This window comes from Propithecus coquereli, unplaced genomic scaffold (assembly GCF_000956105.1).
Source record: "Propithecus coquereli isolate 6110/MARCELLA unplaced genomic scaffold, Pcoq_1.0 Scaffold244, whole genome shotgun sequence".
NCBI lineage: Eukaryota > Metazoa > Chordata > Mammalia > Primates > Indriidae > Propithecus > Propithecus coquereli.
The window spans coordinates 1,450,483-1,467,786 of record NW_012147997.1 but is presented as its reverse complement, the minus strand read 5'-3'; the positions used below and the strand labels follow the sequence as shown (position 1 = coordinate 1,467,786).

The window sequence follows — 17,304 nt, the reverse complement described above, 5'->3', positions numbered from 1 at the left end:
AGTCCCTTATCAGTAATTTGCCAAGTTTCTCTATTTATTCATTCAGTTGTTCATTCATTTATGCAACTTTCATTAAGCACTTATAGACAGACTTACTTGTTGGGGATACAAAGTAGAGATGTTCATTTACTCAAATTTTCTTATTTCAACAACTATTTATTATATGTGCACAGATATATCAGAGATTGTCCAAGGTACTGAAATATATTTGCCATATAGCAATTCGCAGCGAGGAGGGCTTGACAGAGGTGTACCTAGGGACCTATGGAACCACACAGGTGGAGCAGCCACCTGGAGTGCAGAGTTCAGGAAAACATTGCAGATTATGCTGCCTGGGCTGAGGCACTAAAGAGAATAAGAGCTAGGAAAAGAAGAGAGAGAAAGGAGCTCTAGTTATATGTAGTGTGTATGTGTGTGTGTGTGTATACATTTTCATTTTCGATGTGTTCCTATAGTTAGGGGCATAAGACATCCTGATATGAATGAAGAAAAGCTAATTATTTATAGAGTGTTCCATATATTTAAGCCATTAAAACCTGATAAGTGACTAATGGTCCAGTAAAGGCTGAGACTAAAGTGAATTATTTTTTTTAGCTACTGCTAGATTTATTACCATGCATGCATTCAAAATGAATTAGGAAAGACTGTATGCTCAGTATGCTTGTGTTAGAAAAATGATATATTGATTTCATATTCTGAACAAACAGCTAAGTGCATGAGCTGATGTTTAGAGTTTATAAAAGTAAGTACTCTAGAATTATAAGCAACATAAAGTTTTGTATAGCCAAAAGAGAAGAGGATGTGATAAGAACAACAAAATCATGCAATATGTAGACAAAAGATGATGAAATTTCAACATAACAATATAACATTATCATTAATTATTTACAAGTATAGTTAACGGTTTATAGCATGCACAATTATATATATGCACTGAATATTTTATAATGAAATCTGAAGATTTAGTTCCCACATAAGCAGTGTCTGAGGGGGAAGGTAAGGAGGAAATAAGATTTATGAGATAAATGAAAAAAAAAGTATCAAGAGATCTACATATAACAGAGACCTGCAAGTATCCATTCATTTGATCAACATATATTATTTGTCTACAATGTGATAGCTTCCTTAATCCTCTTCTATCCTACTACAACTAAATTGATTACAGAGGAAAGAAAGGAAAAAAAGGAGACAGGACTAATAGTTTCCTAACATATCAACTGAAGATAGCTAACGAAGGTACTGACACTTACATTGTACTTGTATGTATAGAAAGTTTGTCTCTCACAGACTGTAAGCTTTAGGAGGGCAGATTTTTATACTTTATCTTTCTTTTCCAAGGATTAAAGACTGACACAAAGTAAGCATTCAGAAAATACCTGTTAAATGAAGTAATTATATTTAGTTCAATCTATTCCTTAAGAAATTTGAATTCCAAAGAGAAATCGATACTGAGCAAAAGGGGCTTGCTGCCCAATGAACTAGAAGCCAATACTATGGTTCTGGGTTTTGAGAAAAGAAAAGGTTTATTGCAAATGGACCAACAAGAAGACAGGACTCCATGTCAAATCTGTCTCCCTGTTCTGGCTTTAAGACAGTACATTTATTAGAAAAGGTATAGGGGGTGGATTCTGGGTGATTGGTGGAAGGAGAGGGGAGGTCTGGAAAGTCCTTGAGCATGTGCAGTTATCTCTTCGTGCCTCCTCAAGGGTCACATATGCAAATTTGGGAGGAGTTAGTATGAAACATAGGTGGAAATTTGGGCTGTGATATTAGCAAGCTCATTTGCAGACTCCAGTTGGCCATGTTGGTTCCAACGGATTTCACCCAGTTTTGTTATCTTACAAGCAGACAATTTTCAGCATTTCAGCAAGTTGTGTCTTTTCTTATTTGCCATCCTGTAAGCTCAGCAATTTCTGCTAGTCACTGGTTTCTTTAACTCTTTGGGGGATGGTTTCAAAATTACTTGTTCAAGTCCCAAAACTATGTCAGAGTTCAATTAGAAATTAGGGTTTCCTAAGATGTGACCCTTTTCATTAGAAAAGATATTTCGGGGGAGGACGGTCCACCAACCAAGTAAAAGCATAGATCCTCAATTCAAAATGAATTTTCACCACTATGCCACACTAAAGGCCAAATGGTGTCCTGATTACTTATATGATATGTATAGGATGATTTCAGGGCTCTATGTAGATGTATGCTATCTTCAAAAAGGAAGCCAAATTAACAGTTGGCAGTTGATTTATCAAAGTATTGAGATTTTAAGTTTTCTTTCCCCATTCTTTTAATTATCCTTATTGTTTTTAAGATTTTAAAAAACAAATCCTCCCCAAGTATGAACCAACCCTTTACTCTGGCACACAGTATACAAAGTACAACCCTGAAACAAAGTACAACCATTGGATCCTATCACAAGCCCTCAGCCGCCATCCTCAAGAATTCTGGCTTCAGGCACAAAATTGCCCTACTCTTACCAGTATTTCTTGGTACAGGCTGATTTCGAAGTCCGTCTAAAACCTCTGTGGGCCACTTTCAAAGACTCATCTAGGGAGCACTTCTTAGGTAAATAAACTTTCATTCTAGTACTCTGTTGTGTCCACATCCAGGCATGTACTGATTTTTTTCAAAAATTATTTTATGAATAATGTAATCTTAATATCCTAATGATTTATTCATTTATTCTTTGGAGAGAAAAAAAAAATGAATCTTCTTTCATTAGCCTGGGAGCTTCCGTAATGAAGTTACTGTGTTTCAAATCATCTGTACAATCATTTTATTTAAAATGTTGGTAGAATAAATCCAAAATAAATTAATAATGCGCCACAGAAAATGGAAGACTCCCCTCAAGCACAAGAGCAAAGCCCTTCGTTCATTCATCTTTCTTATTTTCAGCCACTCTTCCCTGGCCCAGCCCGATCGGGGCGGGGCGGCGGCGCGGTGGGCGGTTCCCTAAAGGTGCTGGGGGAGTGGCTTAGCAGCCTCGCTCCGCCCCTGGCGCGCGCGCGCTCGTCGCCGGCCCCGGCCCCCTTGCCCCGGCGGTGCAGTAAAACGGGGCGAAGGGGCGGGGTCTCGTCGCCTCCGCCAGCCTAGAGCCGAGACTAGAGGATGTTCCCTGCTCAGGAGGAGGCCGACAGGACGGTGTTTGTGGGGAATTTAGAGGCCCGAGTGCGAGAAGAGATTCTTTACGAGCTGTTTCTTCAGGTACCGTCAGCTGGGAAGGACGGCGTGGAGGGGGAGAGACAGACCGTGGGGGGCCGGAAGTGCAGCCGGAGGGGCGGGGCGCACCTGGACCACCGGGAGCCCGGCCCCCTTCCCGCCCCATCCTTTAGCTTGGTTTGGATTTAGATTCTCCTTGGTGCACCTGTCTCCAGGTGAGCTGCTGGGGAGTGAAGTGACATGGCGTGCGCCACAGCCTCATCCCCATTGCAGAGTCCTGGGGGTGGACAGTGACAGGGCTCCCCCAACCCCGAGCCCTGAGTAAGGGCTTCCCGGAGCCTGCCTGGGCCTTGGGGATGCAGGGACAGAACAGAAAACAGCTCTGTCACTGTCTTTCTTCAGGTAATAGGCCCCCTCACTCCTTACATCCCGCGAAATGAGAAGTATAGCTTTTAAAATGTTTTCTTTTATACATTACTCATTCTTTCAAGCCCTTTTATGCAGAAAGTATTTTGATTCTAGCATGATAAGTGAAATTTGATAAGATTTGACCCCCAATTTACCATGACTGTGACCAATCGATTCCCTGGCCAAGGACTTTTATTTCAAGAGGACCTCCGGAAACCGTGAGACCTGGTACCTCCAGGATTAGGCCTTCTGTGTCCTCTAAACACACTATCCCACATTGTATTGTATACATCTCACTTGCTAAAAAATATCTTCATTCAGCCATCCATCTAAACGTCTAGTGATCCAGAATTACAGGACAAACACTAAGGAAAGTACTGGACATACAAATTTAAGAGATACCCTTTGATCTTTCTAAAAGGGGAAACTTAAAATAAATTATAATGATTTGGGATAATCTACAAAAGAGAAGGGTACATAGTATAGAAAAGTGGTTCAGAGTGAGTTCTAAGGTCAGCAATGTGACTTTGGGCCTGTAAATGAATAACTCAGTGCCTCAGTTTCCTTAAATGTCAAATGAGAGTAATGGTGTGAGGAATACATGACCTAATCTAGGTAAATCAGTTAGAGCTGAGCCTGACACATACTGTTTGCTGCTACAACTACTACTACTAATAATAGTACTCTCAGTAATAATACTAACATCAAGAGAAATCAAGTTACTTCCCCATATAAGAATAAGGGAAAGTTCCAAGGAAGACAATAGCAGAACAAAATTTCCAGGACTGAGTATGAGTTCCAGAGGTGAAAAGGGATCGTTATTTGGTTGTGAAAGAACTTACCTTTGTCTCTAAACTAAAGAAACCCTCTGTTAGTTATAGATACACACAATTAGAGAAAGAGGATTCTCTTCAGGAACACAGTTTCTTCCCTGGACATAATTTTTTTTTGTTTGAAATATGTGGTTGATTTTCAGACTTTTATGTTTGTCCTTCTAATTTACCATCTTTTAAACTTGCCATTTTTTAAATCAACTCTAATACATGTCTATATTTTTACCTAATATCATTTGAAACTTATCATCCCTACTAAAAAAAAAAAAAAGAGGTAAAGTCAGCTTATAATTATTTTTCTCCAGAAGGCTTCTTTCACATTGAACCTCCAAAAAAGGAGGTGGGGGGAGATAGCGAAGGAGTGGGGGGGTTGTGATATCCCATACAACACATTATTTGTAGTCAGTTAGGACTGGATCCAGATCAGTTGTGTGGATACACAAGACGATATGTATTAGCCTCTCATTTTTTATAATTTCCTTATTCCACCAAAGCAAAATGTAAACCTCATTTAATAGATCATATAGTGAAAGGATTTGCTAAAATGGGGTATCTTTTAGAAAGGCTTCAAATCAGCAAGACCCAGCAAAACTTTATGACTGCTACACTATGTATTTTATTCTGTTTTTAAAAGACTATAACATGATCTGAATGTTGCTATAAGCAAGGCTTCTTGTTGAATTTTATCTTTAAAAGTGCTTTGGCATATCTAAATTCACTTTTGCCAAAATTCAAATCATTCAAGTATATCCTGTCCCTTTGTGATTCCATATATTTAATATCAGCATTTATTACTGTATATTCTTTTACTAGTTTCTTTCAAATTTCTGATTATTCTTGGAAGTGAGAAAATCATGTTTACTATCATTGTACTTTTAAGAAATAGTAAAGTCAAGATTTAGAAGGAAAGGTTAATGAATTCAGTTTCAAATATGTTGAGTTTGAAGTATAATCACATAGAGGTTTCTAGGAGGCTGTCTCCATGAAAGAGACATGAGTGGGAAAAATATTAATAGATTAATTGATGAGGTGGCCCTTGAAGCCAGAAGGGAAGATGAGCTAGTTCCTAGGAGAGCACAGAGAATGAAAGGAGAAAGACAAAATCTTAAGATACTATTTTTCTTTAGATATATTTCTCTAACTCTATAAAGAAAATCAACCATTCACCATTAAATAAGCTGTTTGTAAGTCTTTGTGACTGCTTCCTCTGATCATTATCCTGGCAGTGATGTAATTTTTTCTTAGTTGTAATTAACACTTTTCTATAATATTTGGCTCTGCTATTTTTTTTACTCTCCATTGTGAATTACAGGTTTTTCTTTTTTTTAGGATGAATATGGTTAACTATAATTTATTGCATATCTTTAAAAAGCTAGACGAGAGGATTTTGAATGTTCATAACATAAATAATAAATGTTTGAGGAGATGGCTATGCTAATTATTCTGGTTTGATTTTTATACATTGTATATAAACATCAAAATATCACTTTGTAAATTATAGGTTTTTATATCAATATAATCTGAATATTCATAATTTATGGCATTTTATTCCATTTTAATAATACAACATGGAGTAATATCTCCAGTTAGATTTACAGCCTTTCTAATTTTTAACTCATATAAATAATGTGCCTACTTAAAAGTCTTAAACATGTTAAAACATTTTTCCTTTGGGAGTATTTACAAAATGAGGTTACCAAATAAAAACTCATGATAATTTTGTTTCTCTTGTAAATATTTTTTAATATTCTTGACAGAAAAAAATAAACTATGACATAACGTTGCCAGCCTTTTTGAGGATAACTCAACCAACATTGTTTGCCATTTCAATTTATTTTTGAATTCAACACTGCTAATATATCTGAAGACAAAGTAGTATTTTAACCTTAGATTTAAATGCTCTCTAAATTTGTTTGTAAAGCCTAGAGAAGGGTAGTCTACTACTTAAGATTTGGATATATTAAATATTACTTAGAATTTTCTGTTCTTAACACCATGTATGTTTCTTTGATGAGCCAGAAAATACAAAGAAAGTATGATGAAATATATTTGTTATTTTATTAGCAGGGCTACATAAAGCTATTGCTAACTTTTTTTAGTCTAAAGTTGAATTTACTTTATTTGAATGTAAAAAAAAATCTTTGGATTTATGAGAAAATAATTTTTAAGTTTCTTACAGGCTGGGCCACTAACCAAAGTGACTATATGTAAAGATAGAGAAGGAAAGCCAAAGTCTTTTGGATTTGTCTGCTTTAAACACCCAGAATCAGTGTCGTATGCCATAGCTTTGCTGAATGGAATTCGTTTATATGGAAGACCAATTAATGTGCAGTATCGATTTGGTAGGTCATGTCACTGATGAATCTTCAAAGCATTTTGTGGTTGCTGCTATTCTCAGAGGTGTAAGCATTTTGTTTCTATATAGTATAAGATTTTTTAAAAGTACCTCTCTGGTCACTGTTAAATTTTCTTAGAACACATCTAATTCATAATATCATATAATTAATTAATTTTGCCAATTATATTGCCAAACGTATTACATCTTTTCTATATTAAAATTTGAAATATCCTATTTTATTATCAGCCATACGTATCTGTGATGGTTGCTATTGGCTCTTATAAATTGACTCTCATAAATCTAAATGAACGGGGGACACAAAACTCTAGCATATATATAGCAAGGCTATTTGCTGATCTTCTTGTCACTGCTAATGTATGGTATCAAATACCTACTATTTGGAAGATAGAGTGGGCACATTAGTCTTTCTTCTAAGAAAACTATCCTATACATGTTGTACTGGACGTAAGTCTCTGGAAGAGCAACATGGCCAAAGGCAGCTATGGAGTTATCTTTACTAGCGGTGAAAAACTTCCTGACATGAATGGCCTCAAATACCTTCTGCTATACACATGTCCAGAACAGATCATCTATGATTAAATGCCCAGAGAATGTTAAACTATTATTAGTCTAGCCCTTTTATATTTCAGGGGCCCGATGGAGGTTATCTGTTTAATATTAATTCTTGCAATACTTATGTTGCCTCCCCTAAATGGTTCAGGCTGACTGATGTGTCACTTCTTTGTTTTTTATACCTCTTCCTATACTAAAAACAAATAAAATAACAAAAACAATGCTTTCTTGTAAAAGGAAAGTTGATTTTATTTCCATTTCATTTTTAGCTTAATGCCTGGCTGCATCATGCTCTCTGGTACTGACCAGTTAACTCATACAGCCTGGTAGACTAGGCCAGACATATTGTTTTCTGACTCATCCTATGTAAAGTTGAATTGGCTTTTGTCCATGCAGATTAGAAAGCTTCTGCCTTCTACACCGGAGGCAAATAACACTGATCATTTGCCATTTTTAGAACAAAACAATATCATGTGTGTTATACAGTCCCATGCCAATGTAATTCTTATGTATGGTCATTGCTTTAGACAAAGGTTGATTATAATTCATTCATTTATAATGTTGTAAACAATCCATAAATATGACTTGAGAGGTCAAATAGATATGTGTATATCTTATAGGAGAATGGAATTTTAAACTCTAAAAGATTTGGGCTCATTTTATGATTTAATGTTAGAACTACAAAAAATTATGCCATGAAGTAATCTGTTATTCTATTTCTTTTAAAGGGAGTTCTCACTCTTGTGAACCAGCTAACCAAAGTTTTGAGAGCTGTGTTAAGATAAATTCACACAGTTACAGGTAATTAAAATATATTTTTCATAAAAGTAAAGCAAATAAATATATTCTTGTGCTAGAAAGAGTTTTTATATATTTTGGACTATTGTAAAACCTTATTCTGTAGACATAGAATAAAATTAAGGAAATCATTTTTTTCTAAGCCCATGGAAAGTATCAAAATATTTTCATTCAAAGTTCAGCCTTAATATTTTCAGTAGCAGGCGGTAGAGATTTACATATAATATTCTTTATAGTTTCCCTTGTGTTTTTTATAGCTATGAAATAATTTAAGCATACATCTCATGATAGATTGTAGAGATATTGTTATTTATATTTAATATTTGAGTAAATGGAGATGCGAAAGTTAACCACTTCTCAAAGTCACAAGGATGATAAAGAGCTAGCCTTGAAACTAAGCCTTCTGATATTAAGCCATTCAATTATTTATTTTACTATTTTTTAGAACTTTTCTGTGTTAATTTTCAAAATATTCTAGAATTTTGTATAGTTGGATATCCTGATGCATCGGTAGACTCCAAGTACACTATCCAGCAAACTATCACAGAGTTTATGGAACAAAAATGTTCCCAAACCAGATAAAGATGATCAGATCACACAGTTTATTAAATCAATTTAAAAGATACAGTGAGAAGCAAGAGGAAAGATATCGGATGGGTTGGCACACTTAGGATAGAGTGCAGGTGAGTAGAAGGATCAAATAGCTGAGTTCTGGCTTCACTAATATTCATGTGCCCTGTTTCTCTCCCATATCGGCCTTCCACTGACGGTGTGGTTATGAGGACTAGAGTTGCGGTTTGAGTAAGGGTATACATTCAGATGGAAAGTTTTTGGAGCTAATGGTACCCTCTTGCTTTCTCAAAGAAACAGAGGGGCAAATACACCCAGCCACAGAAGTAGCTTACTGGTTTGTCTGGCAGGTGCCTGTGGGTTTTATCTGAGTTTGGCAGAATGAAGACAAGAAGAGAAGCATTACTGTTAGCCCAGAGGTGGCATGATCAGGACATGGTATTTCCTTCCTGTTCTATCTATAAATAGCACTCTTATTTGTTTCATTATATTTTCTACTGAATCTTTATATCTTTGGTATGTGTTATAGGCTACTAACTTATTTACTATCTATATTTAATATATATTATGAATTCTGCCTATTTCACAAGTTACTTATTCTATCCCTAATATAGTTTCATCACTGCCTCATAGAGTACTAGCTTACTTTCAGTCTATGATAAACATTTCTTATGAGTTCCATCTGTTCTATTTGTTTTCTTATTTTCTGTAGCAGAACTGAATATTGTCAAGTAAACTAATAATAGCTGAGCCTCCTGTCCCTTTTAATTATATCAGTGCTCTGAGGCATAGGAGAGTAGCCTCATAGGACTAGCAAATACCCAGGCTTATCTTTAGAAGTAGGATACCCCAAATAAAACATAATGTACTTCATATCTTCATTCTCCCAAGCATTTCTATATCAGTAAAATCAGGAGAGGTTAAGAAAGTAGGCGTTGATATCAGATTGCCTGAATTTGAATCTTGCCTCTACCACTTTATTAATGGTGTGACCATGGATAAAGTTATTTTATCACCCTGTACCCCATCTCTAAAATGAGGATAATACCTCACGGGATTACTGTGAGAATTGAATTTTATAATTAATTCGAGGTACTTAAAATACTGGGCACATAGAGGATGTGGAGAAAGGGGAACCCTCATACACGGTGGGAATGTAAATTAGTGTAACCACTATGGAGAAAAGTATGGAGGTTCCTCAAAAAATATCATAGAACTACCATATGACCCAGAAATCCCACTGATAGGTATATATCCAAAGGAAAGGAAATGAGTATATTGAAAAGTTATCTGCAATCCCATGTTTATTGCAGCATTATTCACAAGAGCCAAGATTTGGAAGCAACCTAAGTGTCCATCAGCAAAGGAATAGATAAAGAAAATATGGTACATATACACAATGGAATATTACTTAGCCATAAAAAATAATTAATTCATGACATTTGTAACAACATGGATGGAACTGGAGAATATTATGTTAAGTAAAATAAGCCAAGCAAAGAAATCTTGCGTGTTCTCACTCATATGTGGGAGCTAAATATTAAAACAATTGATCTCATGGAAGCGGAGAGTAGAATGATGGTTACTAGAGGCTGGGAAGGGTAGCAAGGAATGAGAATAAAGTGGGGATGATTAGGGGTGCAAAAACATAGTTAAATAGAATGAACAATATTTGATGGCACAACAAAGTGACTAATAGTTAACAATAAGTTATGGTATACTTTAAAATAACTAGAAGAGTAGAATTGGAATGTTCCTAACACAAAGAAGATAAATGCTTTGAGGTGATAGATACCCCAATTACCCAGATTTGATTATTATATATTGTATGCCGGTATCAAAACATCACATATACCCCATAAATATGTACAACTATCATGTACCCATAATAATTAAAAATAATTTAACAAAAATACTGAGCTCATAGTAAGTATCTAGCAAATGTTAGCAAAAGGTGAAGATTTACTACTTCAATAGGGGAAGCATTATAGACTTATAAATGGAGACCATGTAAGACTGAGGTCCCCAGCCCCTGGGCCATGGACCAGTACCAGTCTGTGGCCTGTTAGAGACTCCTGTTAGGGGCTCTTCCACCGCTCCTTCCTCCCAGGTCTGTGGAAAACTTGTCTTCCATAAAACTTAGGAAACAGGATGGGGGTTGGGAGGCATACAGCTGGAGGTGAGCAGCTGGTGAGTGATCAAAGCTTCATCTGTATTTACAGCTGCTCCCCATCAGTGGCATCACCACCTGAGCTCCACCCCCTCCCCCTGCCCGTCCGTGGAAAAATTGTCTTCCGTGAAACCAGTCCCTGGTGCCAAAAACGTTGGGGACTGCTGATATAAGAGCTTCTTCTCCTCTTCTTCTAGAACCAAATGGGAAAGGATACTTCTTTTTTCCTCAGGAGTTAGAAAGGAACAAGATATTTGTAGGATTTGGGCAGAGGAGAAAAGACTAGATTGGCGCTAGGAGATGGCAATAAAACTCTTGTATTTGCTACTTAATATTTAATGCACACTTTATCTAAATTATCACAAATTCTAGGGTAGAATATATGAGTTATGTATATTCCATGATACTACATTTCATTGATTGTTCTTCATTCTTCTAGTATTTGTTGTATTACAAGGAAATTGAAAAATAGTTTATCATATCCTAAAAGTGATGTGCAGAGAAAAATGGTACTCACTTTGGTCTTCCTCGGAAATTATTTTTTTGTGCTTCTTATTGTCTCTTATCTCTTACACATTTAATAAATAGTTCCTGTATTATTAGTATTTTGCTAAGGTGTCTGTAACAAAATACCACAAACAGAATGCTTAAACAACAGAAATTTGTTGTCTCACCATTCTGGAGGCAAGACATCCAACATCAAGGTGTCAGCAGGGTTGGTTCCTTCCAAGAGCTGTAAGGAAGAATCTTTTCCATGCCTCTTCCCTAGATTCTGGTGGTCTGGTGGCAATCTCTGGTTTTCGTTTGCTTATAAAAGCATTACCCAGATATCTGTCTTTATCTTCACATGGTGTTCTCCCCGTGTGTATCTGTGCTATAGGTTGAATGTGTCCCCCAAAAATTCATATGTTGGAAACTTGATCCCCAGTGCCTCAGTGTTGAGAGCTGTGACCCTTGTTATAAATACCAGTTTGCCATCTCTCTTGAGCCCCTCTTGCCTGTGATACTTTCCCTCATGTTATGACACAGCCTGAAGCTCTCACCAGAAGCCAACCAGATATATCCACCTGATCTTGGACTTCCACATTTCCAGAACTGTGAGCCAAAGTAAACCTCTTTTCTTCATAAATTACCCAGTCTCAGGTATTCTGTTACAGCAACAAAAACAGACTAAGACAATCTATCTCCAAATTTCTTCTTTTTATAAGGGCACTAGTCATTTTGGATTAGGGGCCCATCCTACTCCAATATGACCTCATCTTAACTAATGACATCTCCAATGACCCTATTTCCAAATTGAGGTCACATTCTTAGGTGCTGGGGATTACAACTCCAACAGCTGAATTTTGGAGGAACACATCAAGCCATAACAATTCCAAATTTACAAGTGATTCCTCCATACAGATAACTGTGCATGCCCTGAGATTCACATAAGATAGTGGTTTTAGGGCACCTGCAGCTGTTTTCATAACAGTGCTAATCTCACCACCTCTTCTGCTGAGTCATAACTTCCCTGCTCTGTAACCTCATTCCATCCTTCATCTTGTTCCTTTGCTGTCACTTTGCCCCCACACACATGTTCTGGTGTCCCTGAACCCTGTGTCCTAATTAGGCTATTATTTTTCTCCTTCCTCTCACTGAAGAATTTTTTGTCCTTCACATCCTTTCTTCCCTTTTACTTCTCAAACACATTGTTGTACGGAATCTGCTCTTTTAAATGTTTTTTTTTAATTTTTTTTTATTTCAGCATATTACAGGAATACAAATGTTTAGGTTACATATATTACCTTTGCCCCACCCAAGTCAGAGCTTCAAGCGTGTCCATCCCCCAGATGGTGCTCACCACACCCATTGCGTGTGTACATACCCATCCCCTCCTCCCCTCTCCCAACACATTTGTTCTTGTATATAATTTATACATAAATAAACATTTACAGTATTGGGGTATGTACTTAAAAGTGTTATAGGTTTGTATGTATGTTCGTGTTTGGTTTTGTTTAAACTGACAGCATGTACGATAAAAAGCATTTAAGACAATTCCTCTAGAGCAGGGGGTGGCAAACTGTGGCCCACAGGCCAAATCTAGCTCCATGCTTGTTTTTCTAAATAAAATTAATTTCAACACAACCACACTCATTGTTTTGTGCATTGCCGATAGCCACTTTTGTGCAATTGACAGAATTGAGCATTTGCAACAGAAATTGTTATGTCCCACAAAGCTGAAAATATGTACTATGTTTTCCCTTGACAGCAAGACTTTGCTAACCCCCGATCTAGACCATTTTTTGTCCATGGTAGTTTAGCTGAATTGCAGACATCATATCCAGAATGAGCCAGATAATCTCAGAAAATCAAGCTTTGCATGGACAAACCTGCACATTTATGGCAGACATCACATAGGCCTCAGGTTAAATCTGTGACACTGTGGCCTTTTGATCAACAATGTGGTGGCCTCAGTGCTTACAGGTTTACTTCTCTGCAGCAGCTGACACCTGACTCCTTTCTTAATGAAATTCATGCTTCAGCTGGCTTCTGTGATATCTCACCGCTTTTAGATGGGGTCTCTGCCTATCCATCTGACTGCTTCCTGTCTTTCTCCTTCCCTCGTCTTTGCCTCTCTTGCCTGTGCAGATTCAAACCTTCACAGTACACTTCTTAACCTAAAGATTAGTATTATCAGCATTAAAATTATGATATGCTATGGAGCAACTAGATTATTGAGGAGTAACTATAGACTCTATCCAGTATTTGTAACATCTCCATAGAAGCAGATATTACATTTATAAATGAAACTTTAGGATACTACAATTTTTATATTTGGGATTTTTGTTATTTAATATGTTGAATACATCAGCAAACATGTCCATGTTAACATTAGTAGTCCCTTTACAAAAGAGTATAATTTTTATAGTTAAACAGTATAGGTATTTTAAAAATAAATTAATGAATATTTATACTTTTTTTTACTTTTTATATCTACAGAAGGTTGAAGTGTCCCCTTAGTGGTTATTAATGACATGCTTTGCTCTGTGAATATCTAAGTGTTCTTTTTTATAGAAATTATAGCATTGTCCAGTATTTTCCTATCAGAAAGCCAAATATGCCTCTAAATATTGAGACTTCAATATTTAGTAATTAATTAATGTATTGCTATGTAACTACATTATCAATAATAATAACTGATTATTTGTGTGTACACTTGAGGTAATAATTAATCTTAATTGAATGTCATCAGAGAAGCTTGCTTTCTCTCTCTTTTTAGTTGTGAAGAGCTTTCATGTTTTCTCAAGAGAAAAGGACATGTATACATAGGAATTTTAACATTTTATTACTGCTTCTTTTATCTCCTCAAAGGAATGAAGAAATGGTTGGCAAATCTTCCTTTCCCATGCAGTTTTTTCCAATTAATAATACTGCTTTACCTCAAGAATATTTTTTCTTCCAGAAGATGGTAAGTTTGTTATGCATTGGATTCAGCATATAATATGATGCGAACTATGAAGAACGTGAAAACTATTTGTAAGATTTGGTGCTCGAACCTAAACCTAGGATGAAGGCACAAGATGCCCCAGCACTCTCCCCCAATGGTGTTCTTCTCTAACAGGGTCATCTTATATCCCGTGCATAACACCTCAGCAAACAGCTGGGGTGTCAACAGAAAAGGAGTGGATGGTAGTGATGATACGTTGTAGTCCAAGTGAAAATTGAGTAGAGGGTTCATTTCAATGACTATTTTCAAAGATATTTTTAGAATTGAATAATTTCACTTAGTGAAGCATTTTTATGTAATATAATCAGTCTCAAATATATTGCTTTTGGACATGGATTTTTTTCAAAATAAATTTCTCTTTTTAACTAAAGGCAAAACTTTATGAAGGTTCTCTATTAGAGAATAAACTACATTATTTCCAAATACTCTGAAAAGTTGGTTCTGGCCTAGAAATCTTAATTATGGTCTTTATTATTAAAGAGGAACTTAATTTTTTTCTTTCAACTCTTTATTTTATAGATAAGAAAATTGAAGTCCAGGGATATTAATCAACAAACCAAAGATTATACAGCTTGTTAGTGACAGGTGTAGGACTAATACAGGTCTTCTGATTCAAAGGGTGTTTTCACAAATAACCCAACATGTGTGTGAGCTTTAGACTTTTCAAATATCTGTTTTAAATTTGTAAACAGTAAGAATTTTTATCTGTAAAATGATACTTGAACTTTTGGAAAAATCTTTTCCTAATTATGGTAAAATATTTATAAACAACCAGTTCACACCTGATACTGTAAATGTCTTCTTCCCAACATTTTTTATCTTTTCTAGAGATAGGGGAGGGGGAACAGAGATAGAAATTCAAGGTATCTCAATTAATCTTTAATCTGCTTTGAATAGATAGAAATTTGAGTTAAAAACTTGTTTTTAAGAAGGAAGCATCTCTCTATCTTAATAGTTAAGATGAAATCATAACTGCGCTGTGCCATATAGGGGCCATTAGCCACAGATGCACCTAAGGAGCTGAGTTTTTAGTTTTGTTTAGTTTTAGTTAATTTAAATTAAAATTTAAAAATAGATACATGGTTCAGTTATTAGAAAACTTTTAAGTATATTTGAAACAATTGGATATGTGAATATATTTTTCAACTATAAATTTTATGTAATCTAAATGCAAGTATAAAGTACACACCAGATTTTAAAGACATATGAGAAAAATATATCTCAATAATTTTTATATTGGTTACATGTTAAGATGACAATATTTTGTATATATTGAGATAAATAAAATACATTATTTAATTTTACCTGTTTCTTTTTATTTTTGTATTGTGGCTACTAAAAGATTTAAAACTATGTATGCGGTTTGCATATATTTCTGTTGGGCAGTGTTAATGTATATTGTAGTAAGCCACATACTACCTTGACTCTTTATGTTGACCACTTAAGGAAACTCCTGCATCCCTACTGTGAGAACTCACTGTCTTCCTATACCAAACACAGTTTAGTTTACTCATGGCTATTTGTATAATACATGCAAACTGTTAGCTTTTATCTTTAACTTTTTGTATTTGTTTTGGTGGATGAATGTCTTTTTTTCTTTTCCACAGCAGTGGCATGCATATAATCCAGTGCTGCAACTTCCTTATTATGAGATGACAGCTCCACTTCCTAATAGCACATCGATGTCTTCCTCACAAAATCATGTTCCAGATCTAGAGGCTGGACCCAGCTCCTACGAATGGACTCATCAGCAGCCAAGTGACTCTGACCTTTATCAGATGAATAAACGAAAGAGGCAAAAGCAAACCAGTGATAGCGATAGTAGCACAGAAAACAACAGAGGAAACGAATGTAGCCAAAAGTTCCGAAAATGTAAGAAGAAGAAAAGATACTAATATTACCTTCAAATGAAGTTTACCTACACTGATCTTAATTCTCTTCAAAGAAAAAAAAAAACAAAACTATCTGTATTCTACCAAATAACCAATTTCATGCCTATCTTGTCTTTTTTGGAATATGTAAGAATATAATTTATTTGATTTGCTATTCAGTTTTGCCTTGAATGACAAAAGCTTTTTAAAAATAATATAATATACTACTTTTTGTATTTGTCATGCTTTTGACCCATTGACAATAAGAAATACACTGTGTCATTTTGTTTTAGTGCTGATGATTAAATTTCACTAAACCGTTAATCAAAAGTCACTTATTGAACATGTAAGGGTAAAGCACCGTGCTTTCTCTACATTGTCGCCTATAACTCTCAACTATAAATAAGCTGAGATTAGAAGTAGAGCAGTGGATTTTCTGAAAGAAACTAGTGCAAATACGTAAGGGTTGCCTGTTGTTCTTGATGAAGATGTAATAAACAGGCTTTAGATTCCTTTCTTAATAATATCTTGTTTTTTTAAGTCCAAATATGTTGTTTCTGAGCCATATTTTCCTTCAGGTTTATTTTATAAAGCAAGTATATATGACAGTGATACCAAAGGAAAGATAATTATCATGGGACCAGCTTTTGGATCACTCCCTTTTTATACAATTGTATAAAAATAGGGATACTTCCCTCTTTACTTCTCACGTATTAATTGTATATTATGAAAATTAGTTGGCTATGTCAGTATTTATTATCCACTTCTTTTGCCAGTAAGGTTTGAGAGGATATATTTAACATATTTAAAGCTTGAAAATGAACAAGTAAATAAAATATTTCATTAATGTATGATATGTAACACTTACATTCCAAATCAAGTTTTCTATTTTCGGTTCATTTATTTTAGAAGATAAATAGACTACATGCAAAATTAATGATTTACTTGGACAATTGTTAATTGTATAGCTCATCATAAACTAGAATTGTGAAAATCATATATTTAACTAAAGCTAATTGAAAGAATCATGTAACTCCATTGGGAGTTAACTACCCAATTCAATAGTAAAAGCCATGGTTGGATGTTTCTTTTACATGTCT

General features: G+C 35.4%; 1 protein-coding gene across 1 annotated transcript; it reads left to right on the top strand.

The window, feature by feature from the left end:
* Positions 1 to 3,082: 3,082 nt before the first annotated feature.
* On the top strand, positions 3,083 to 16,325 carry RBM11 (RNA binding motif protein 11). The gene is made up of 5 exons (XM_012646520.1): positions 3,083 to 3,198; positions 6,574 to 6,736; positions 8,034 to 8,106; positions 14,198 to 14,294; positions 15,941 to 16,325. Exons 1-5 carry the CDS (start codon positions 3,103 to 3,105, stop codon positions 16,226 to 16,228), a joined length of 717 nt encoding a protein of 238 aa, XP_012501974.1. The 5' UTR covers positions 3,083 to 3,102; the 3' UTR covers positions 16,229 to 16,325.
* Positions 16,326 to 17,304: the final 979 nt, after the last annotated feature.

Coding starts and splice junctions, on each gene's coding strand:
- RBM11 (XM_012646520.1), top strand. CDS start 3,103: ATGTTCCCTGCTCAGGAGGAGGCCGACAGGACGGTGTTTGTGGGGAAT. Junction 3,199..6,573: donor TTTACGAGCTGTTTCTTCAG/GTACCGTCAGCT, acceptor AGTTTCTTACAG/GCTGGGCCACTAACCAAAGT. Junction 6,737..8,033: donor TAATGTGCAGTATCGATTTG/GTAGGTCATGTC, acceptor TTTCTTTTAAAG/GGAGTTCTCACTCTTGTGAA.